Below are 21,929 nucleotides of genomic sequence, written 5' to 3' on the forward strand. Positions count from 1 at the left end.
CAGGGCGACCGAGGCTCTGGCTTCAGGTGGCCAGCAACCGAAAGATTGCCAAGATTAGTTCGAGTCAAGAGCAGCGGAAGATCGGGCAGAAAAGTGAAAATAGCAACGACGAACGTCTGGCGTCTGCTCTCGTGCTGATGCGATAAACAAGATAATAAACCATCGGAAAACATATCTCCCACAAAACCTTCGTACAGAGCTCGTAAACTTTCGCTTTGGCTCATCCGAAGGACACGGCTAAAAACGAGGCAAGGCAAGGCCACCGCCAGCCAGCCTGTACATCATCGCATCGGTGAGCTCTCATGAGTGCGTCGATTACAGAGACCTCTTCTGTGCCACTTACAAATTAAACACCCTAACACACACACTCAGACACTGTGAGTTGTCACGGTCACACACCTAGCTCGGCGGCTAATTTAAACACTTCACTCTCGAGACAGCGAGCTTTAGGCACGAGAATCAGAGCGGATTAAAAACCTACCGCGCCCCGTCACGAGGGCACCCTAAATCGAAGTTCCGGTTCCGGTGCATTATTAGTTCGGTGCAAATAAAAATGTTTCGATTTAATTTCGTTAGATCGATCGAAACGGAACCCATTCGGACACGCGATGTGCAGCGTGCGTGGAGATGGCACCAATGGCGCATCCATTTGCCTGACGCGACAAGGACATCACCCCGCCGAAGGCCGTAGGGTTGCAAATATTTGTGTGTGCAATGGCCGTCGTTTCGTATTTTTATTAATATTTTAAATCAACATCAACTTCGAGCGAAATCATTTAAAGCCCCACGAACCGGAAACACGGCACACTCGAGCGGAGCTCGAATTTAAAATTCACCCATAAAAGACGGAAAATCAACCTTCGATGATAAAGCCATAGACCCGCGGCGTGTGTGCCGTGCCGTGCCGCGCCGCGGATCGGATCGGATCGGGGGCAGCATAAATAATGCTCAATAAAAAGATCATTACGACACACCTTCGTTTGACGCCCGCCCCGCTTTGCCTCGCGCCGTGGCCAGAAAGTGAAAAGACGAGCACACGAGTCGGTGCACAGCAGCAGCAAGGACAGGCAGAACCAGGCTGATGATGATGATGATGGTGATAGGCCGAGCCCTGGTTCGATGCTTCACTTTTTCCTTACGTCTTCGTTAGCGGCACACCAGCCAACACATACGCCGAGAGCGACCGTAAAAGGCAATTCGTGTGAAAACATTACCAGCCGGCGGGGCCTCCGGAAGGAAGCGAATCTCGTACCTCCGCGCGTGTGTGTGTGTGCGATGGGGAGGCCAATAAAATACGTAACATCTTTAAGATGTCCGCAGCGATGCGCGTAAGATGGAGCATCGCGACACAAGGAAAGGTCCTGCCCGCGGGTAATGCCTAAAGGTGAGGCCATTACACGGGGTTTCATCAAATGCGCATATTTTTCCGGTCGCCAAAGCACACGAAAGTGGCCGCTACCCAAATAATGTACTTCGTCGAAGGTCGGTCGAGGCCGAGGGCACGAACTTTACAATTTTCGCCTTGGTACTTTGCTCTTAGAAGTTTGATAAACTTTGTTATATTTATGTTGGACTTTGATAACAATTAGAAACATAAAAAAACATATTTAATGTAAGTAAATTGAAGCGTGCAAGGTTTGGCCCAGAAAGGCCCGGCTTCGGATGTACCCGCCAGTGCGAGGACAAGGGCGCAATCAGAGCGATGCAACCGGAACGGAAACGTTTCAATTTCACAACAACCGAGCGGCACACGATAAGGAGCGTGCACCGTGAATCATCAGCACCACCACCGCGCTGCTCCCGTCAATCACAGTTACAAGTGGCCAATCCCGGGGTGACCCGGATGGAAGGCCACCGGGGCCATCTGTTAGCACCTCCTGGCTCTGTAAGTGAAACGCTCTTCATTCGAAGCGTTGTGGACCGAAATAGAAAGCCGGGAAGAAATTCTGGGACGCCCTGAGCCAGTCACAGTCAAGAGACCATCCAGTTCCGCCACCAATCATCCAATCGCCGCGGAGAGGCTCCCGAAGTGTCTCCCCAGGCACTCTACTCGACCCCGTCGAACGTTGTTGCAATTCCGAGTCCGAGTCGAAGAGTGGTGCACTCGAGAGACTTGTTGAAAAACCGAAGCACTGCCGATCGGGCGGATCGAAAGTGGCCGCCAAGTATGCAACAAGTAGAACTCCAAACCAAACTGCCCATTTGGGGGCCACGAAAAATTGCGGGTCACGCTCCGTACATTGGCAGATTTATTCCATTCCGTGTGGCGCTATCAGTATCAATAATTAATTAATTAGTGGCCCAACAAACAATGGTTCCGACACATATGGGACCGATTGTACCGAGTCGGGGCGGGTTAATGAGTCGGAAGACCCCCGGTTAACTCCTTCCAGTGGCCATCGGAAGGATCGAACTGGGTCGAAGGTCCGGCCGGCCCCAGTCGGGTTTATCGCTGTGCCCCAGAGTCCTTGAGCTGAATCATCGGTCGGTCGTAGAGCACGCGACTCATCGACCAGGCGACCGACGAAACGACATCTCTTGCCGCCGGGTCATGCCATGGGTAGGTTCGCTATCTTTACCGGCCCATGCCCAGGGGACGACCACACTGTCCGGCGTGGCGGGGGCTTTGGGCCACGGTATCGCCGCGAACCAGAAGATATCGTCGTGGCCCACCAGACGCCTGGAACGGAACGGTGGTCGTTGCAATCAATCGGACTGATTGCATTCAATTGATAATGGCCAGCACCGCCGACGCCGCCGCCGCTTGTTCCGATGACCCCACCGGAACAGTGCGGGCGTACGCGGGGCGAGGATCAATTACGCTAATTGATGTGCAGCATGGTTTCCGGTTAATGGTCGGGAGCGGCGGCCGTGGACTGTATTGACCCACCACCACTAGAACCCAGACCCAGGAAAAGGTTCTCCTGCGGAGGCCGTGCAGGACAGGATAGGAGTCTGCTATTAAAATGGTGTCGAGCGCCGGCCGGATCGGGGATCTTTTTAACGTCCACAGCTAGCTTTTCGACGCGACGCGGGAAAATTATTCTGGAGAATACGCAGAAAAGCGGCAGATAAAAAGAAAGGAAAACGACCGCGTTTAAGTAATTGATTTTGGAAAGAGTGGTTCCCTGACCGGCCTTCCGATTGCAGAGCGGTATCGTTCCGCAATTCGTAGTTAACCGTTCCCCCGGCGAGTTCTCAATACCCAAATCGAGGCATTTTCCTTGCTCCGTCGGCGGCCTTGCAGTAATGGTTTTTAATTAAAACCCAAACAATGTTTGTGGTCCGAGAGTTACTGTTTACTTGGTAACTGACGCTGCAAGCTCTCGAAAGCCACCCCGAACGTAGATCGATAGACACTAAAAGCCTGGCCTCGGTCTCTAGTGTTACAACATTACTGGATTGGCGCTACAGAATCGCCGTAGTTTGCTGCAAACGCAAATCAGGAAAAGCGCTGTTGACGATTTCAAAAGTCGCGGCTGACGTTGGCGGCTTTGCGGGGTCCTATTCTCCTCCGAGAGAGCCCGACGGTCGATGTAAACGCCGGGCCCATTAGTAAAACATCAGAATCGACATCGTCAGAACACGCGGATCGGCGGACGGTGAACAGATCCGACCCGATAACGCGGGTCTTGTGGGCTGCGGCACCCGAGGGGGGCCCAGAACTCTGTGTTCTCTGCTCGACAGCCCACCAGCTCCGGAGAATGCACTTTGAGAGGTTGGCACACGTTTGATGTCCCAGCGTTATCAGCGCAACGGACCTCGAGGCCGTTAACGGGGTACTCCACACCAGAGACACACCAGAGTTAGCAGTCGAGCTTGTCGAGACGGTTTGGATTCCATTGGCCTTGGCGCCAGTGTGCGCCGGAAGATAGCACAAGTGTACCGCAGAACGACTGATTTCGTTTTTTCCCCTGGCTTCCATCCGATTCTCGCTTCTTGGTGCCATTAGGCGACACCAGGCCAATGTACCTTCTTTTCTGCCCAAATGCCCAAACTGGGCTTCGTCAGAAAAGTAAGAAATTCATAACCAACTCCTCTCTTCAATAAAACTAATTTAAAATTTGATGAAATACCATACAGACCCACACAGAGAGAGAGTCCGAACCAGGACCGGATTGGATTGAGTTCTGCTTGGGAGGACTCGGCCCAAAGGGGCGAAAAACCCCAGCGATGAAAAGCACCTTGGTGCGTCGAAGATGGAACGTTGTTTATCAGTGTTGATAAAAAGTTTATGAGATCATAAAAAAGTCATTTATTTCTCAGCCCGAAATAGCAACGCGAATGAAAGCGGCCTTGAAGCTCGTAGCCCCGGAGGCCGAGCTCATCCATCCGGATTGTCCAACGGAGTGTTATGCATCAAAAGGCAAGGATTAACTACTAATACTTCTTTTGCCGCTTCCCCTTAGCACCAGCGGACCCTCTTCATCAGGGAGGGGTTTCCCGGGAAGGTTTCATAAAACGGCGCCGCAGTCCGTTCCTTGGTACAATTCAAATCAAAACCCTTTTGCCACACACGCGACACCTTTTCAGAAGCAACCTTTTGCGCAATCCAACAGGTCACACACGCGCGGGGTTTAGGTTTTTTCGTTTCGTCCTCTCCAAAAAGGAGCGGCTTAGCGGCTGCTCTTGGTCGGCTCACGAGGGACAGATTATCCCCCAAACCTTCCCAACCGGCTAATGCTGAAGGGCACCGGCGCAGGACCACAAAAAACCAGGCCCCGAACGGTCCGGAAAGCCTTGGGACCGACCGACGTGTTGAAAAGCGCCATGGCGACGGGACACATTGCCAGCGAGATAAAAACGCGGCCAAGCAAAAAAACCCACCGGGATCTCCCCGGGGGGGAAACATCATCCGGGCCGTCCGTTTGAAAGGACGAAACTGTTTACACATTGCAAAAGGAACGGCGCTAAAAACGGGCAGAAGGAAGGAAAAGAAGCCGAGAAAAGATACAAACATTGAGATGGCGGATGGCTTGACTTCATCGCGCCACAGATACGGCAAAGCGTGTCCGTGTCCGAGGCCACTTCCTTTCACGGCGTTTCGCCGGGAAGCTCGAGGCCACCGCCACCGGCCGATTCCCGGAGTACCAGTTGCATATCTCCAGGCAGCAGGAGCCGGCCAGCCAAGTAAAAAGAGGGAACGGATTTCAGGGAAGATGTCAAGAGCGCCGAGCCGAGGAAAAGAAAAAAAAACCGTGCGCGAGCCTCCGGATCGGGAGGCTTTTCCATGGAAAATGGCGTCCCTTCGCTGCGGAACAAGGAGCGGAGCGAAATGAAATCAAACAAAAATGGTTCGCCGACGAGGACGTTCCGCGTTCAAATGAAGTTTCCTTTTTCATTTCCGCCAAGGGAACGGAGGCCCAGGATTTCCTTTTGGTAAACAGAAAAAAACAGCCACACGCGCGCGGGGGTCATAAATTCACCATCGACGGGGCGGTTTGAAATTTGTGCTGTTGGCTCGTGGTTCGTGTATGTTTAGAGCTTTTCGCCAATCGCATCAACAAGAAGAAGATTTTCGCGTCCTCTTCCCCCGTGGCCACCGGAACGCTTTCTTTTTATTCGAGCCGCGTCCAAACGAAGCGTCAGTAACGACGTTAACCATTTGTACGTCTCTTAAACACAGCGCCTCCCGTCAGGGGGCCACAGGCTGTTGTGGTTTGCTATTTTGACAGAACCGGGAATCAGATACGCGGCTCCTAGTTGATGAAGTGGGCGTCGCGGTGCGGTGGGTTGACAAAAAGCTTGTTACCGGAAGTGGACTCAAGCGTCATCAAAAGAGACGTATTCTAGGAGGCAAAATAGGTACGCGCACACGGGCGGGATGTAGGAAGTGGGGCTAAATTTAGCCACCCGGTAGCTGGAGCAATGGAATGAATTGATAACGTGCCGCAACGAGCGTTGATAGTGTGGCGGCGCCGATGACGCACTTGAAAACGATTTCCCGATAGCGAAAATGGCAGCTGACAAGCGAATGAATAATTAACTTAAGAAGCCCGTAAATTACGGATCACATTGGCGGAGCGACCGGAGTGTCGCCGAATAACCAATAAACCAATTTCGCCCACCACCTGCCGACCGACATCTCCGAATCTCCGTACAAATCTTGGTCTGTCAACTTGTTTCACTCGTCGCCTTAATAAGGATCCGCGGCGCGGCGCGGTGCAGAGTCCCATTTTATCCACCCCCCAATCCACATGCCGGCCATACGCTAAATTGCCGCCCATGGCCGACCAAAAGGCAGCAACGCAAATGATGCTGCTGCTGTTGGTCACCACCCACTGGTGAATGAATCATGTCGCCGCCGTCGCACCACACGCAGTAAACGCGCTTCTTAAGACAATTGTGGACAATCGGAACACGCGGTCGGCGACCGGAAGTCGACACCCACAGAGCCGGCCAAGATAGGGCCACCCTGGTCGCGACATCCATCAGTTCCGTAAAAGTGCAGCATCTCCGCGAAGAAGAACCGCTTTTGTTGTGCGCTCGGATCGTGGTGGTGCCGGCCAGCCCCGGGACGAACAATGTGCGCCACTTGATGGCTGCGGTTGAACGGCGACGAACGGCATTATGCTTTCCCGGACCGGGGACCAAACGGCAGGAGAGGACAATCCGACACAAGTAGTAGCAACCGTTGGGGCAATGATTCATGTCGAGCACCCCACTTTGGCCCTTCCGTAAACGGCGGCGGTGCGTAGTTTGATGGCCCCTTATCTACCCCGCTCGGGCGTAATCGGTGTTCTGAGTCAGTCTGTGAATGAATCCCGGTGTACTGGACGGATTAAAGCACGCCCCGCTTGCGTCATCGGTCACTTTCGGCACTCGGCTGCTTACGGGACGGGGGTTCTCCGAGATGCAGAAAGCGTCGTCAGCAGTATACGAGGGCTGATCAAAAATTTTCGCGACATTTGAATTTTCGCGGGCTAGTCAGTGACTTATGGTGAAAAGTTCGGCCATTTTGAGTAATCAGTCAATTTTTGACAGCTGTTTTGCTTGGATAAGATTTCTCATCTTCGATGCCGTCTTTACCTCCTAAATCGTATCGTAGCGTCGTCCTTTCATGGCCTCCTTCAGTTTCCGGAATAAGAAAAAATCACAGGGGGCCAGATCTGGAGAACACGGTAGCTTTGGCATCATTAGTGTGTTGTTTTGGCCAAAAAATCGCGCAGAAACCACAATGTGTTAGCAGGAGCGCGACAGCCAATTTTGAGTTTCCTCAAAAACCGGACATTTGTGACGAACTGCTTAGGGCAAATTGGGCATAACTTGCAGGAAATATTCGGTATTGACCATTTTATCCTTCGATAAGAATTCATGATGCACCACGATCCTGCAATCGAAGAAAACTGTTAGCAAAACTGTTCACATTCGACCAAACTTGGCTCTTCGTCGTTGATAAAGATTCTTTGCCATCCATTTTTTGGAAGAGGCAAAAATCGACGATGAGTCAAATCTTATCCAAGCAAAACAGCTGTCAAAAATAATATATACGGATATACGTAGCCCGCGGGAATTCGAATGTCGCGAAAATTTTTGATCAGCCCTCGTAGTTGTCTCATCGAACGCCTGAGATGTACATCACACACGACGCTGTCAGCCGAGCGCGTGTCTACATCTGCAGGCCATGGTATCAAGTTGCTTCATTTTCGAAAGTGAATTTGAAACTTTACTTACAACTGTAGCAAATGAAGCCAATTACGCTTCCAATTAATTCCCGAACTGGACCCCTGCGGTGCTCTCGGGTGAAAATAGCGAGAACATAGATGTTTACATTGGTCCGGACCCGGTCCGATTTTGTTGAGAGATAAAAGTGTCTCAACATGCTGCGGGGTCTTTGCGGGCGCGCGAATCCCAAAGGCCAATCAATAACAGTGCCACGTCGTAAACAAACGATCCCCGCTGTTCCCGGTAATGGCGAATGTATTCGAGCAGTCGGTTCGTAGGAAAAATAATCCACAGGCCGCCGTAACACCGTTTCCTGGAGTCGGAGTTTGCCCTGGAGTTTGCCGGCGTTGCGCAGCACCGGGTTAAACAAAGTCCTCCCGAGCGGCGGGAAGTGATTTTAGTGATTTCTGACGCCAGAAAATATATACACAAACCCGGCCGTTGTCCGCCAATGGGGTGGTGGTTCCAAAAATATACACACCGTGCGATTCGGCCAAAAAAGAAAAGCTACAATGCATCAGCTTCTCCGCCGCGGGAAAAGATGGGGGCCCGAGTTGCCGATATTTGGCAACCGCTGTGTGCCAGAAGGTGCCACCAGCGCCATCGCGTTCATGTCACAATATTCCGCGGTGCTTTCCGCGGGGATTTGGCCGCCAGCATGGCCGCCTGCTGTCTGTCTGTTGCGCGCCATTCGGTCCTACATTGTTTCGTTGCGTCATTTGCATTCGGTGCAACGTGCACTCGAACCGATAGCGAACCGTTAGCAACGGAAGTGTCCGGAACGCCGCCGCGTGCCGGAGAACGCAGCCAATGAACTCCGAATCGAGCCTCCGGTCGTGCTGACGGAAGTGGAACCGACAGAAGACAGAAAAGGGGCAACCGACGCCACGCCACGCCACGGTTCGGTGTCCGACTGAAGAACGGGTTTGGACCCGGGTGCGCTTCCTAGACCCGAAAGCCCGGTGGTGCTGGTTTCTTCCATCGTGACCCGCCGTAGTTAATGCTAATGAATGCACCAACAAAACGCGCGTACAGTGGGTTTCAAGTTTCCATTCAGCAGCAGCAGCAGCATCGCGCTCAGGTAAAGGCAATCATTTATATTCTAATTGGCGTGATGAATATTTTCAAATTAAAATCCATACCGTTCGCGCGCGCGGCCGCGGCGTACGCTCACATCACACGATTCGCGCGTGCGGCCGTGATCATTAGTATCATTTTATTGTTTTTCACCGATCGAAAAGTGGATCCAATTTCACATGCACCGATCGAGACGCGCTTTCCTGTGAGAGTCGGTGCCGGGGCGCCCAAGGGCAAATGGGCCGTACTGAAAATTGTAGCCCGCAATTAAATGGCTTAATATCTGGGTGAATATAACACCGGTAATTAAACGAAAGAAATAATAACACCCTGCGGGTAACAAGTCCGATAGGACCCCGCCGAAAATGGCAACTCACTGTACCCGCGGGTGCGTCATCAATGCGTCGCATGCGGCCGGAAGGGAGTTCGATGTCGGACGCAGTAACAAAAACAATACCACAGCACACACAACAGGTAGCCATGGGAATTGCCATGGCAATCGGTTGTGTTGGTACCCCGGGTGAGACTCAGTTCATACCGCCACGAGTCCGGCAGCGCACGTGTGTCCCGCTTCGGAACCAAACTAAAAATTCCCTGCACGAAGTAAATGGGGGTTAAAGACAATTAAATCGATTTGACATTCCACTTGACGCTCACCCGCCCCGGGGCTCCGGTAATTCGATCATGGCCAAGGCAAACATTCGCAACGGACATGCCGCGGACAATACTGCGGCTGAAAACTAATCATTCGGATTATCCGGACGCTGGTACCCGGAAGTAACCGGGGTTCGGGCGAAGCCGGAAACCGAGCCAAACGACCGACGGAAAAAGGACCACCGCACACGGTTTGGCAGGCATCCGAAGGACAACCGACTGTGCGGTGCGCAGATTGTTTGAAATGGGCCCGAGAAAGGGCCAGACGAACTGAAAAGACAAACAAACGAGGGCTGCTGCGTGCTGCCGGCCAGGGGTCAGTCTCACAAATGCGGTCCCTCTTTGCGGCCCGCTAATACTTACACTCTCCGCCCGAGGAACGTGACCGCCGCACGTAAAGGAGGCCCGGTCAGAGCGGGGTCCCCTGGATGGGTTCTCTCGATCGCCGCTTGCCGCCTATTTACATTCCTCTTTGCAAGTTTTGCAGGGTCAGCACCGCAGCGTCCAGGACACTCGATCCTCTCGAAGACAAAACCACTTGCGGGAGTTTTCTTCTTTTTCCCCGCTGTTCGGTGTTACTGCGTCACAGGGCGAACTCAGTCGAGCTCGGTTCGATCCTTCCTCACTGAGCCGAGATCACGCACGGCGGTACACGCGATCACACAAACACGACGAAGAACGCAGGCATAAACGCACACACCGCCACAGATCAAGCTCGCCCACGGTGATCCGGTGGTCACTTTTGGTGTACCACACACACACACACACTCAGACACACAGAAACACCTTCACGCAGAGCACGATTTATTCACGCACGATCGCGCAGCACATTCACGCACGATGAGGGCCCAAGGCGCGATCGCGCACCACACAATTAGCACGCGGTTGCGACGAAAATAGAAGTGCAGCTGAACCGATCGCAAACTCTTGCCTCCAACCTGCCCCGGAACCGGAGCAGCAGCAGTCTGCTGGTGCGCGCGGTGCGAACAGAAAATGCGCGACGGTGGCAAAAAACGGAACACGTTGGGAAATTTGACACAGGCACACGATCGCTAACACACACTAAACGCTTGGCCACTCTATTGGATGGTGCACACGGCTGCAACTGCAACGGGGGGCGACAAGGAAAACCTGGGCATTAGTTACAAAAATTAGCTTTACTTCAGGGAACTTTTCAAGGCTTGCTTCGTTACCGAAAAAGGTAAACACACAGAAAAACGGAGCAGGCGGGGCCTTTAACTGCGTTCCTTTCGCCCGTGGCAAAGCCTTGGCCATCGGCGGTGTGTGTGGCCTGGGGGGGCTAAGCTGAAACTAACGCACGGCCGCTCTCTTCTGTCCCTGCGTGTGCGGCACTTCTGGTCTGCCGTCGCGGTCGCCACGCAGCGGACAGTGTTTTGCAAAACCGATTTCTCAACCCTTCCCGGGCTCGCCAGTAGGCGATAGAATCGAGGAGGAGGAAGACGGAAAGCAGTGAAAGAAAACCCAACATAAACATCGAACCAACACACAGAGGCAGGGCGCGCAAAAAACGCAAAAACTCAACGCACACCAACGCACGTGCACTGGGGCGCGGTGGTGCGAAACAACCGGGACCCGTGTGCGCGCGGATGATCGTGCCGCTCGATCCGATCGTTTCCGTTTTCCTTTTTTAGCCAATCGGGCACGGAAGAATGTTTGGTGGTGCAATCCGTTCCATTGCCCTCGAGCGGGGCCTTCGAAGGGGCGGTCGGCGGTCGCTGCTAATCTCACTTCCTACACGAGCCGTGCACTGTGACCATCGGTCCACCAACCCCCGCTCGCTGGCTGATAACATACGGGCCCCGGGCCGATGAGTCACCCGTCCCGTCACCCGTCTGTTCCGACAAGGGAACTCCTGCCTGGGCCTCACGATTGCGGGTTGTTTGTTATTTCCCCGTGGAAATACTGCACCATCGGGAGCTTCGTTTCACTCTGCTCGCCCCCGTGTCACGTTTCGGTTGCGACCTTTCTGTTTCCTCAGCCTCTCTGGCCACCATCGAGAGATGCGTTCGGCGAAAGGTACTGAAAAGCAGGATGCGACACAGCGCAGTGGTGGGTCGTCCGGAACCACTTTGCGGAAGCAATCTCCTCTCTGCCTTCGTCGTCCCGTGTCGCTCAGTCACCGTTCTTCTGCTGGGTGGCCCTTCTCAATCTGCTGCGTTGCTAGGGCGAGCTTTCCGTACCGTTTTTGTTGTTTTTTCCGCTCAGCTTTGCAACGGGGACTTGGCCTTTGGTGACGAAAATACCCCACTCGAAAACCACTGCCGTTTTGACACCCCGACTGCGACGTTTTGACTGGTTTCGCTAGGCGTTTGCCCTTTGCGTCGCGCCGTTTGCCCGTCTTTCGCGCTATGGCCAATTCCTTTCGGCACACGCGCGCACCGCACACACACTACGCCGCCGAGAAGCTCCTGTTGACAGACGGTGGCTGTCAAAAGGCGCTGACGGCTGCTCGAATACTGCTCGAATGCGGCGCCGAACGACTGCAATCTGGAATTCAATGCAAATTGTGAAATAATGGTAAAACACCTTTCGTGACCACAAAATAGGGCAATAACCAGTGTAAAATGTGTAGCAAAATAACTAATATCCTTTTGCCTCATCACCCTGTAGGCAATTGTCAGTTTTAGCTGAATTTCGTATAATGTCAAAACATCCCAAAGTTCGAATGTTTTGCCTATAGAAATGTCGTCTACTGCACGTAAACAATCTGCGACTGTGAGAGGTCTCAAATAATCCTTCCCGTGCTGATAAGCCGATCTCGCTTATCGGTGTTGCACGTTGATCGCCTCCTTCGATGATCGTGTGCTCCGATACAGCATGAAAAGGATGGCTCTCGAACCAACAGCAAAGGATTATCAGGATGCGCTGTCCAAGGGTAAGTGGTACCGGAAAGCCTACGACTGATCGCTTATTCGGCATGCCTCTTCTGTTCCTTCCCGCAGTGACACTGGTGGAACGTAACCCGGCCCCGAACGGAACACCGATCGTCAGCATGTACCGGACCGGGGTACGCGAGGCGAACGACATCGTGAGCCTTGCCAAAGAAATCCAGTCCGCGGACGTGGCCGTTACGAACAATGCGTGTGCGAAACTGGTGCTGATTGCTGAGCAGGTTCGCTTCCTGCAGCAGCAGGCCAAAAAGATTCTGGAGGAAACGCAAACCGCCCAGGAGCTGCACCATGCGGCGTGCAATTTTCGCAAAATACCCGGCAAAGTCTACCACCTGTATCGCCGCGAATCGGGCCAAACGTATTTCAGCATGCTGTCGCCGGACGAGTGGGGATCGACGGGGGCCTGCAAACATCAGCACCTGGGCAGCTACAAACTGGAACACGACCAAACCTGGACACCGGTCGAGAAGGTAGAAGCGGTGCAGGAAAACGTTCGGTGGGCCCAGCGGATGCTTGACGCCGGGATAAGCGCCAAGCGGGACGATTTCCTGTCGATCGACAAGGTCGCAATGAACGGGGACAAGATGGAATCTTAGACCATGCAACTGGTGTTAAATTATTGTTACCTCGACTAGCGAATAAAACTGTGAGGCCCCGAATTAAGGCACAAACTCGGTTGATTTCGTCAAACGTTTTACATTCGCTATATATTTGGATTATGGTTCCGATTGCATCTTAATGTATAAAAATATCTGCAGTGTAAAATAAATAATACACAATATAAAGTAATGTGTCCGAAAATGAGTAAAAAAAACTCAACCATCGTCTGGACACCGGTACTTTGTCCCGATGAAATCCCGTCCTTCAGATTGCGCTAGAGTAAGGCACCTTGCGGCCACAAGCTGGATGCTTCATCGTCAAACGGTCACTTTTTGCCAAAGTTTGCGTTCAGGGGTTTCCGCGCCGCCGGTTGCCGCTGGCGGGCTAGGAAACTCTGCCCGGGGCCACTGAGGAGCCGTGCGTCCACTGCTTCCCGGTGGCATGCCATACCGAGTCGATAGAATGCGGTGGCGATCAGTTGCTCCTCTTGCTGGCCCATCGGTGGTCGCACGGTGACGGCAGGGGTGGTGGCCACCATTCCATCGGTGGCCGCTGGCCCACCACCACCGACGGAGTCATTCGCCAGATGTGCCTTGTCTAGCATCATTGCTTCTGTTTAAGAGACGAAAAATGGAATGGCGAATGAAAAATGTCTCAATTCCAATCGTTTCGGAACCGGAGTTCTACCCACCGTTGATTGCATGAGGATCGAGCGTTTTGATGACTTCTTTCGCTTTTTCGACACACTTCTTGTAGCGCATGTCGGCCGCATGAAGTTCCTGATCCTTCGCCACTAGGGCCGCCTCGAGGTTTGCGATTTTCGTGTGCAGATTTCCGAGCTGGAGCTGTGCCTCGTCCATCTGCGAAGACCGTTGGTCATTGATGTCCATCGTTGGTTTTAGCTGTAGCTCCATTTCGCTGTGTGGAAAGAAGATAATTTAGTTGCAAAACCGAAACAGGATTCGGCCTCTGTCTACCTCTTTGAGCACGTCTCATCCGAGTGATGTTGACTGAGGAGCAGAATTTTCTGATTCGCCGTCTTGAGCTGTTCCCGCAGCTTTTCGTTGCGTTGATTGGCATCGTCTAACAATTGCTGTTGGTTTTCAAATTCATTGTAGGACATTGTAAGCAATCGAACGTTGATGCACTTACCGCAAGCGCCGTTTGACCACCCTGTCCTTCGCGGAGTGCCTTATTTTCACGTTCCAGCCGTTCGATCCGTCCGTGCAGGTCGTTGGAGTGTAGTTCCTTCGACATAGCCGTCCCGCGGCCACCGGAACCATCCGTCCCGTCGGCTCCGATCGCCTGGCCGCACTTCAGCTCATCGAACGCTTCCCTCAGCGAGTCCCGCTCACCGAGGAGGTGTTCCTTTTCACGCTGCAGTACCACCACCTCGCCCTGTAGCTGCTTGTACTCGAACTCGGCCCGGATCGTCTTGTCCAGCTCGGTGTCCAGTTTGGCGTGCAAATCCTGTATCTCCTTCTTGTACAACTCGATCTGCCCCTTCAGACCGGCGTACTTTTTCGCTTCCTCTTCGTACTGTAGATTTTGCTTCAGGTACTCGGCACCCCGTTCCTCCTGCAGCTTGATCTGCTTCCGCAGATCGTTGTAGTCCTCCAGCTTCTTTTTGTACGTCTGGAGCTGCGTTTCGCAGATCTTAAGCTTCTCGTTTGCCTCCTTCAGGATGTCAATTTCGTCCTTCAGTGGCGCGATTTCGGCCGTGGCCCCGTGTAGTTCGTCGATTTTTTGGTGCAACTCGGCGATCTCCTTCTCTTGGATCACCGATTTCATCTTCAGATCATCCCGTGCCGTTTCGGCCTGCAGCAACTCGTCCTTCAGGCCATCCACCAGCTTGCGCAGATCGTTGTAGCGCGACGAGCCGAGCTGGATTGGGCCGAGCGACGTGCCATCGTCACCGATCAGGTTCGGGTTTTCGTAGCGCCCCACAATTCCCTGCAGGCGCGTAATCTCCTGCTGTAGGGCCGACTTTTCCTCGATTAGCACCAGCATTTTCTTGTTGGTTTCGTGACACTTTTGTGCCAACGTGTCACGATCGTCCTGAAGCGTCAGGGTGGTGCTGGTCGTCGGAACCAACGTGCTGCCTGGGGTCGCTGTGGTGCTACCGATTGTGTTGATAGAGTTCCGTGACGGCGAGGCACCCTGCCAGATGTACTCGATCTCCTGTAGTGCGGCCATAATGTTGCGTTGCAGCGACTCCTCTAGATCCATGATCTGCGTGATGTACTGTTGCTTCTCGAGACAGTTGACCGCACAGCCCAGTATAAGTTGCAGCAATCGGCCCACCTCGTACGGGTCGCCCTTTTCCGCCATTTTCAGCACATCCGGGCGCAGCTCTTCCGAAAGGTGCAGGCTCAGCTCGTCCTGATAGTACACGAAAATACCGTCCACTATCTTTCGCAGATTGCTCACCTTCAGCCGCCAGTTTGCCCCGACGTCGGCCTTTATCTTCCCCAGCCACCCATCGGTAAACACTTCCGGCGCAATCTGGTTAAGGGCCTGCGCGAGCGCCACACCATCGCACAGCTGCTGGACGGTTGCGTGCGGAGCGGTCAGATTCAGTACGCTTAGCCAGCGTATCAGGGATTCGTAGATTTCCATCTTATCGTTCTCCATCACCAGCGGAAATAGGCCACCAGGCGGAGCGGTAAACGAGCGCAGCAGCAACAGCGAAGCGGCGTCAAACGAAAAACGGTCCTCGGATCGAAGTTGGTCCGTATTTTTACGCAAATAATCGAAACAGGGCAAACGTACTCCCACGGACACGGGCACACGGGTTTGGCGACGATTTTGTTTACAACTCGACAGTCGCAGCAGCAGTGACAGCACGGGAGAAAGTTCGACAATTCTCCCGACCATTTTGACAGTTCGGGGACAGGATTCGTCAGCTTAATAATGGCCCACAACAAAGTGGCGCTTTTTCTTGCTTTGCTCTCTCCAACGGCGACAGGAAACGCTTTAAAAAATAAATATTAATTTTACTGAACGAACTGAATGGTTGCAACAGCTTCAGCTCTTTAATTTCAGGCTTACTGCGATGTCTCCAAAAAATGGAAAAAGCTGGCAGCCAAGTCACATACCCACAGCTGATATTGACAGTTTCATATTTAAAAAATAAACGTAAACAAGTCCAGATCGCAATCGGAATCGGTCAGTCCAAATGTAACGAACGCAATGCAGAGTATATCGAACTTTACGGCATCGGAAACCATCTGCCGATTGTGTCTCGACCAAGACTGCGTTTTGCAGCCTCTATTCGGTGGCGAAACGGAAAACATCCTTCAAATAGTGACCTCATTGACGCAGCTTGCGGTAAGATTGTCCGTCCACCTGTGTTCGGAGTTTTGTCTCACGTTTTGCGGACGGTCCTTTACAGATTTCGAACGACGATGGTCTGCCGCAGGTAATCTGTGCCCAGTGTGTTGCCTTCACTCGGGACATTACTGCTTTCCGGCAGAAGTGTGTTGAATCGTGTCAGACCTTACGACGATGGTTTCACGCTGGACGAGGCAAAGACGCGGGAAACGAAGAGCTGAATGTAATTGATCAATTGCGCGTTGAATTTATCGAATGTGACGAAAGCGTTGCGGGCGACTGCGAAGGTGTGCCGGAAACGGTTAAAGCCGTTGTTCAAACAGAGCCACCGGAGGAGGCAAGCGACCAGCGCATCGAAGAGCTTGCAAAGGAAGAAGACAGCCGGGTCTTCACCGACAGTGGCCAGTGTCCGCTTTGTGGAGAACACTTCCCCGGTGGAAAACGAATGGTTAATCATCACCTGAAATGCGATCATGCGCCGGACGATGGGCTGCCGAAGATTCGAAAGTGTTTCTTCTGCCCCAAAGCGTACTCGTCGTTCCAGCTGCTAAAGTATCATCTAAACTTTCACCCCCAAAGCCAGTGGGAGTGCCCGGAGTGTGCTAAGGTGTTCGCACTGAAGGACAAATTTATCGACCACTTGCGCATGCATGCGAACGATCGGTATTATGGGTGTGAAGTTTGTGGGAAAACATTTACAATGATGAAGTATCTATCCGTACACAGGCGTCAGCACAAGATGCAACAGCGCCGGATTGGCTCCGAAACGCCGGTTAGTCCTGGGGTGAGAAATAGATACTCGAACACTTAGGAAAATATGCAACTGAAACTGTTGAATTTTTGTAGCTTCAAAACGATGTCACCGACGTGGACGCAGAAATGCCCGTGGCGCAGCCTTCGATCCCGAACTCGGAAGCATGCACCGAGCCAAAGCAAGAGGTCAACCATAACGAGATACCGGCCAGCGCCACAAAGAACCGACCCGCTTTTGTCGAGTGTGAGATTTGTGGCAAACGAATGAGATCTAATGCTTACCTGGCCAATCATCGCAAAACGCACCGAAAAGAAGCACCGGAATCGGGTGTCCAGCAAGCCGGTGGCAGTCCGATCGATGCACCAAAGAAGCTGTATCTGTGCAATATTTGTGGCCGAAGCTGCGGATCGTCGAGCAACTTGACGTTACACCTGCGGCGTCACAGTGGACAAAGCATCTGCCACTGTACGCACTGTGGAAAGGGCTTCCCGCGACGGGCAGACATGGTTATGCATATGCGCAAACACACGGGTACGCTTTCCACGGGGGGCAAGGACTTTCTTGGCGCTTGGCCGTTGAGACGATGATCGGTTTAATTACTTGCAGGGGAAAAACCATTCGTTTGCTCAACCTGTGGTCGAGCGTTTGCGCGGCAGGACAAACTGGTCATCCACATCCGTACGCACACGGGCGAAAAACCTTACCAGTGTTCATGTGGACGCGCCTACGCACAGGTAGTGGAAGGCATTCCAGTTTCGACCGCCGGCCCAGTTTGTAATTTAGTTTCCTTCTTCCAATTTCAGCGAAATGATCTCAAGTCACACCAAAGACGTACCGTTTGTGGTCAAAACTTTCAGCTTTTAAAGCTGGCGAATTCGAATCGAACGATCCGCATTGGAACTCCTCCGTCCACATCTCCGGCGGCAGCGCCAACGGGTGAAACTCCGGAAATGATGCTGCTCAAGAACAGCATGCCGCGGGCAGAATCGGGGACCAACTGGACGCAGTGTCAAACTGGAACCATAATAAACCAAAACAGTGTTTCTTGAATCACCTAAATGTATATTACTTTATTAGATCAATTCTGTCAGCTACCTCAATTCTGTTGCGTTTCTCATTTCCGCTAGGGCGTTGTGGCACCACGCACCACAACCCCGTGCGCCAACGCACTGGCGCGCGCCAGGACAGGACTACTCCACATACAAGTACCATAAGGGTCCTAGAGGGTGCATACAGCAGTGCGCCTGTTCTCTACTCTACTTCACCTTTCCTTTCCTGTGCAAGACGCTCCCGAAAACGTTTTAAAACAACAAACTGCTCCTAGAGGGTGTTAAAACCGAATTGAGTTACACCGTCACGGCTTCGAGAGTGAAGCGTGTCGGTGTGCCTAGGTGTGCCTCTATCACTGTGTCTAATCACGGTGTCTGGAACGTTAAAAGCCCTTCCTCCTCGTTGGCGCAGAAAGAATTCCACGGACTCCGATTGGCACCGCGGGAGCGAATGAAGTTGCCGACAGTGAGAGCGTTCGGAAGCGGAACACGCCATCGAGATCCTTCATCAACCAACCCAACCTACTATAGGCCTATACTGTATATTGCACATGCATCGAGGAGTATTTACACACACACCGGTCCGCCGGCCGGTCCGGTTTACCACGGTCGCCACGTTTGCGATTGCATCTGGCAGGCCGTCATGCTGTCGGGTGCGCTGGCACCGCCACCACCGCCACCGTTGTTACACCGTTCACTGCCCCCACTGCTGCTGGCCGGTGATGCTCGGTGATCTTCCGTCGACGCTGGGCTAACGCTCCGCCGATCGCCTCGCTCTTCGAACGGAGCCGCTGCCGCTTCCTGGCTGACCTCAACCATCGGACTGTCGCCATCGCCATCGGGTGATTCCTTCTTGACCTGCGTACCACTTCCGGCGGACGATGGACGCACCGGGTGCTCCACAACCACGGGAGCTTCCGGCCCGGGAGATGGGGATGATGGAGCGGGTTCAGCCTTGACCGGTGATGTCGGCGCAGCCGTCGTCGTTTCATGGACCGGAGAACCAGCCGATCCTCCGGCGTCTCCATGATGGTGAAGCGGATGTTGATTGTGTTGCTGGTGCTCCGGATGCATGTGAGGATGATGATGATGGTGATGATGATGAGGAGGCTGATGTTGGTGGTGTTGGTGGTGCGGATCGTCGATCTCCATCTTTGTGACCTGGGTCGCGGGTATCGGCGCCGGTGGTACGCCAGCTGGCGGCAGTGGCGGCACCACAACACCACCGGGCGGTTCAGCCTTCACCGAACCCATCGATTTGGCCATCAGTGCCCGGACGTCACTCAGGCTCAGCTTGCTGATGGAATCCGGAATGCCGAGCGACTTCTTGTACAGCTCCCAGTAGCTCTCGTCGACGTTTTCCGGAAGGCCGTGCAGTCCGCCGAGCATTTCCGCCACGGTCATCTTCTCGTGCGCCAAAACGGCCGCCTGCCGTCGGTTCTGTTCGATCAGTGTTTCGAAGTCGGTTGAGGAGAGGGCAGCGGCGGCTGCCGCGGCTGCCGCTGCTGCTGCGGCCGCTGCCGACGTCGATGCCGCCGGATGGTCCACCATCGGCTGGGAGCCAGCACCGAGCCCGAGAGCGTTCGCCAGCTGGATGTAGTGGTCGGGCAGCAGGAGTGCCACCTGGCCGGCCGGAGGATAAGCTGCCGAGGGTGGCATCGGCATACCGTGCTCCGAGTGCTGCAATGGCAAAATGGCGTTCGATTAGCACCACCGACTTTGCTGACCACCGCCTCAGGTTGCACCTACATTGGACACATCCTTGTCCGACTCCATGATGCCGCTGGCCGACGGTGTGGGGGACGAAACGGCCGACGAGGTTGTGGAGTACCCGTTGGCCAGCAGTACGGCCGCCGTGGCCGATTCGTGCTTGATGGCCACCGGGTCGAGCCGACAGTTTTTGAGGTTAGCCATGTCCATCAGTTTCGGGTGCTGCTGGTGGCCCCCCAGAAGCATCTTGTTGAGCGTCACGGTGCCATGACCGCCACCGGAAGTCGTAGCAATCTCGCTGCCGTGTATCATCTCCTCCAGGTTGGCCGCAGGAGTATGGTGCCCTCCGATGGTGACCTTGTGCGACTTGTGAACGCCACCCGTGGCCCCTCGGTTGTTGTTCTCGTCCTGGTGCAGCTGTAAGTGGGGAAGTGACGCGCGTGAAACAGACAATCCCACAACCGGAGTCCACGTCCCATCTCGGACCTACCATTGACGCAGGTTTCGGGGTCAGCATCCCCAAGTCGGTCGGTGAGCCTCGGTACGCGAACGGAGATCTGCCGATCTCTCGGTTCGTTTTGCTGTAATCGAGCGGATTCCCGTCCTGTCCGGCGACGCCGACGTAGTCCATCATGTCTTTGGCTTTCTTGAGACCCGTAATGGCCGCCGCATCATACAGTGCGACCGTCGCACCGTCCACCAGCTTCCCGTTGGCATCCAACGGTACACCGGCGCAGACCGCCACCGACGCACCGTTGCCGATCGGTCCACCGGCACCCGTTTTGGGGCAGATTTCCGTGTCGATCTCGGCGATACAGTTGTCCAGGTGGCGCAGCAACCGTGCCTTCGAGCCGGCATCGGTCAGCGTCGGCACGCTCGGAAGGGGCGGTGGCTCCGGGGTGGCCAAGTAGCGGGCCACCTCCCGGGCGCAGTCTGTGTAACCCGCCCGGTACTTGTCGATCCCGGGGTTGTCCAGGTTGCGGTGGCGCTGGAAGTGGCGTACGGTCAGCTCGAGAATGTCCGCCTTCTCCAGCTTCGAGTGCTTCGTCTGGCCGTCGCCCGTTTTGCTCTTGACCGTCGACTCCAGGATGAGGGCCTTCAGGATGGCCAGGCTCTGGTTGATGCGGGCTCGCCGTCGCTTCTCCATCAGGGGCTTGTTGGTGCGCTTCAGTGGATCGTGGGCCGTAATCAGACCTGTCGCTGTCGCTCCTGCCGTCTGGCTCGCTAGGTGGCTGTCCAACTTGGACGAAATCGCTGTTGCACTTAACTCTGCGAATTGGGCGGAAGAGGCGGGAGACATTTTCCATTAGAAGCGTTCCACAGGATGGGGCCGTCCGTCGGACTTACCACTGCCGTGTTTATGATTCTTGTAGTCCTTGTCCTTCTTTGCAGTCATTTTATGGTCGCTCGTAATGGATTCGAAATAAAAAATCTAATAACGCGGCCGGCGGAAGCCAGCGTGCCGGAGATGCGGGCCGGCGTCACTTGATCGGCATCCCGACCGATGATGGCTGATCCGGCGCTCCAGGATGCTGCTTATGGGATGAACCGCTCGATGGGTTGAAGGGCTGCAGACAGATTCGGGGTCCATTCGGTAGGAGAAAAAGACGAGAAGAAGAAAAAGACGAGTTCTGTCAGCTCAGTTCAGTGTAGAGCACTGTTAGAAAAAAAGGAAAATGAAAGGACCGCTTCGAGAACCTAAAGATGTTAGGAAAAAGAACATTTAATGGCAATACAGCCAATAATAAGAAGAAACATCTCCCAAAAACCTTCTAAAAGTTCTATCCAAAAACATGTCGACTATTGACGTCTACATTATGTTTTCATTTTTTATTCAACAAAATCGGCAACAATACGCTGTGCACTTTGATCGCCATACAATCCTTCGTACTAGGCGTCTCCATCGTTCGCTAGGTAATTCCGCTCCTTTTAAAGACCAATCGACTGAACGCTTTAAAGTCGAATCAAGTGTAGAGAGGCCTAATCGCCTTTATTTTTCAGTTCATTTCCTCTCGACACACACACATTGGTCAGTGGCCATAGGCTGCAGGGAAGTTTTCACAACTTTTCACCCAGGCTGGTTTGCGTAAGCCCGTCAGCCTCGCCACGTCGTGGCGCCACGCCACGCACCTTGCAGCTTATCCGCGAGATTAGATAATTATTACTCGCTACGCA

General features: G+C 53.6%; 4 protein-coding genes across 4 annotated transcripts; 2 read left to right on the forward strand and 2 right to left on the reverse strand.

The window, feature by feature from the left end:
• The first annotated feature begins 12,119 nt into the window (after positions 1–12,119).
• LOC128271474 (uncharacterized protein C1orf50 homolog) lies at positions 12,120–13,163 on the forward strand. The gene is made up of 2 exons (XM_053009026.1): positions 12,120–12,292; positions 12,360–13,163. Exons 1-2 carry the CDS (start codon positions 12,235–12,237, stop codon positions 12,902–12,904), a joined length of 603 nt encoding a protein of 200 aa, XP_052864986.1. The 5' UTR covers positions 12,120–12,234; the 3' UTR covers positions 12,905–13,163.
• LOC128271473 (protein hook) lies at positions 13,074–15,702 on the reverse strand. The gene is made up of 4 exons (XM_053009025.1): positions 14,061–15,702; positions 13,886–14,001; positions 13,600–13,826; positions 13,074–13,520 (listed from the first exon to the last, which is right to left on the reverse strand). The coding sequence occupies exons 1-4, from the start codon at positions 15,540–15,542 to the stop codon at positions 13,234–13,236; spliced, it is 2,112 nt and encodes a 703-aa protein (XP_052864985.1). The 5' UTR covers positions 15,543–15,702; the 3' UTR covers positions 13,074–13,233.
• Positions 15,703–16,073: 371 nt separating this feature from the next.
• LOC128270916 (zinc finger protein ZFP2-like) lies at positions 16,074–18,044 on the forward strand. Its single transcript, XM_053008342.1, has 5 exons — positions 16,074–16,238; positions 16,303–17,025; positions 17,088–17,526; positions 17,602–17,729; positions 17,799–18,044. The coding sequence occupies exons 1-5, from the start codon at positions 16,101–16,103 to the stop codon at positions 18,042–18,044; spliced, it is 1,674 nt and encodes a 557-aa protein (XP_052864302.1). The 5' UTR covers positions 16,074–16,100.
• A 204-nt stretch (positions 18,045–18,248) lies between these two features.
• On the reverse strand, positions 18,249–21,150 carry LOC128270917 (uncharacterized). The gene is made up of 5 exons (XM_053008343.1): positions 21,102–21,150; positions 20,254–21,023; positions 19,794–20,171; positions 19,206–19,724; positions 18,249–19,106 (listed from the first exon to the last, which is right to left on the reverse strand). Exons 1-5 carry the CDS (start codon positions 21,148–21,150, stop codon positions 18,645–18,647), a joined length of 2,178 nt encoding a protein of 725 aa, XP_052864303.1. The 3' UTR covers positions 18,249–18,644.
• Between the last annotated feature and the right edge of the window lie 779 nt (positions 21,151–21,929).

This window comes from Anopheles cruzii, chromosome 3 (assembly GCF_943734635.1).
Source record: "Anopheles cruzii chromosome 3, idAnoCruzAS_RS32_06, whole genome shotgun sequence".
In the NCBI taxonomy this organism is placed as follows: Eukaryota; Metazoa; Arthropoda; class Insecta; order Diptera; family Culicidae; genus Anopheles; species Anopheles cruzii.

Coding starts and splice junctions, on each gene's coding strand:
- LOC128271473 (XM_053009025.1), bottom strand. CDS start 15,542: ATGGAGAACGATAAGATGGAAATCTACGAATCCCTGATACGCTGGCTA. Junction 14,002..14,060: donor GTGGTCAAACGGCGCTTGCG/GTAAGTGCATCA, acceptor GAAAACCAACAG/CAATTGTTAGACGATGCCAA. Junction 13,827..13,885: donor GATGAGACGTGCTCAAAGAG/GTAGACAGAGGC, acceptor CTTTCCACACAG/CGAAATGGAGCTACAGCTAA.
- LOC128271474 (XM_053009026.1), top strand. CDS start 12,235: ATGAAAAGGATGGCTCTCGAACCAACAGCAAAGGATTATCAGGATGCG. Junction 12,293..12,359: donor TCAGGATGCGCTGTCCAAGG/GTAAGTGGTACC, acceptor TCCTTCCCGCAG/TGACACTGGTGGAACGTAAC.
- LOC128270916 (XM_053008342.1), top strand. CDS start 16,101: ATGCAGAGTATATCGAACTTTACGGCATCGGAAACCATCTGCCGATTG. Junction 17,026..17,087: donor AAACGCCGGTTAGTCCTGGG/GTGAGAAATAGA, acceptor GAATTTTTGTAG/CTTCAAAACGATGTCACCGA. Junction 17,527..17,601: donor GCATATGCGCAAACACACGG/GTACGCTTTCCA, acceptor AATTACTTGCAG/GGGAAAAACCATTCGTTTGC.
- LOC128270917 (XM_053008343.1), bottom strand. CDS start 21,150: ATGACTGCAAAGAAGGACAAGGACTACAAGAATCATAAACACGGCAGT. Junction 20,172..20,253: donor GGATGCTGACCCCGAAACCT/GCGTCAATGGTA, acceptor CCCCACTTACAG/CTGCACCAGGACGAGAACAA. Junction 19,107..19,205: donor CGCCGATACCCGCGACCCAG/GTCACAAAGATG, acceptor ATGCATCCGGAG/CACCAGCAACACAATCAACA.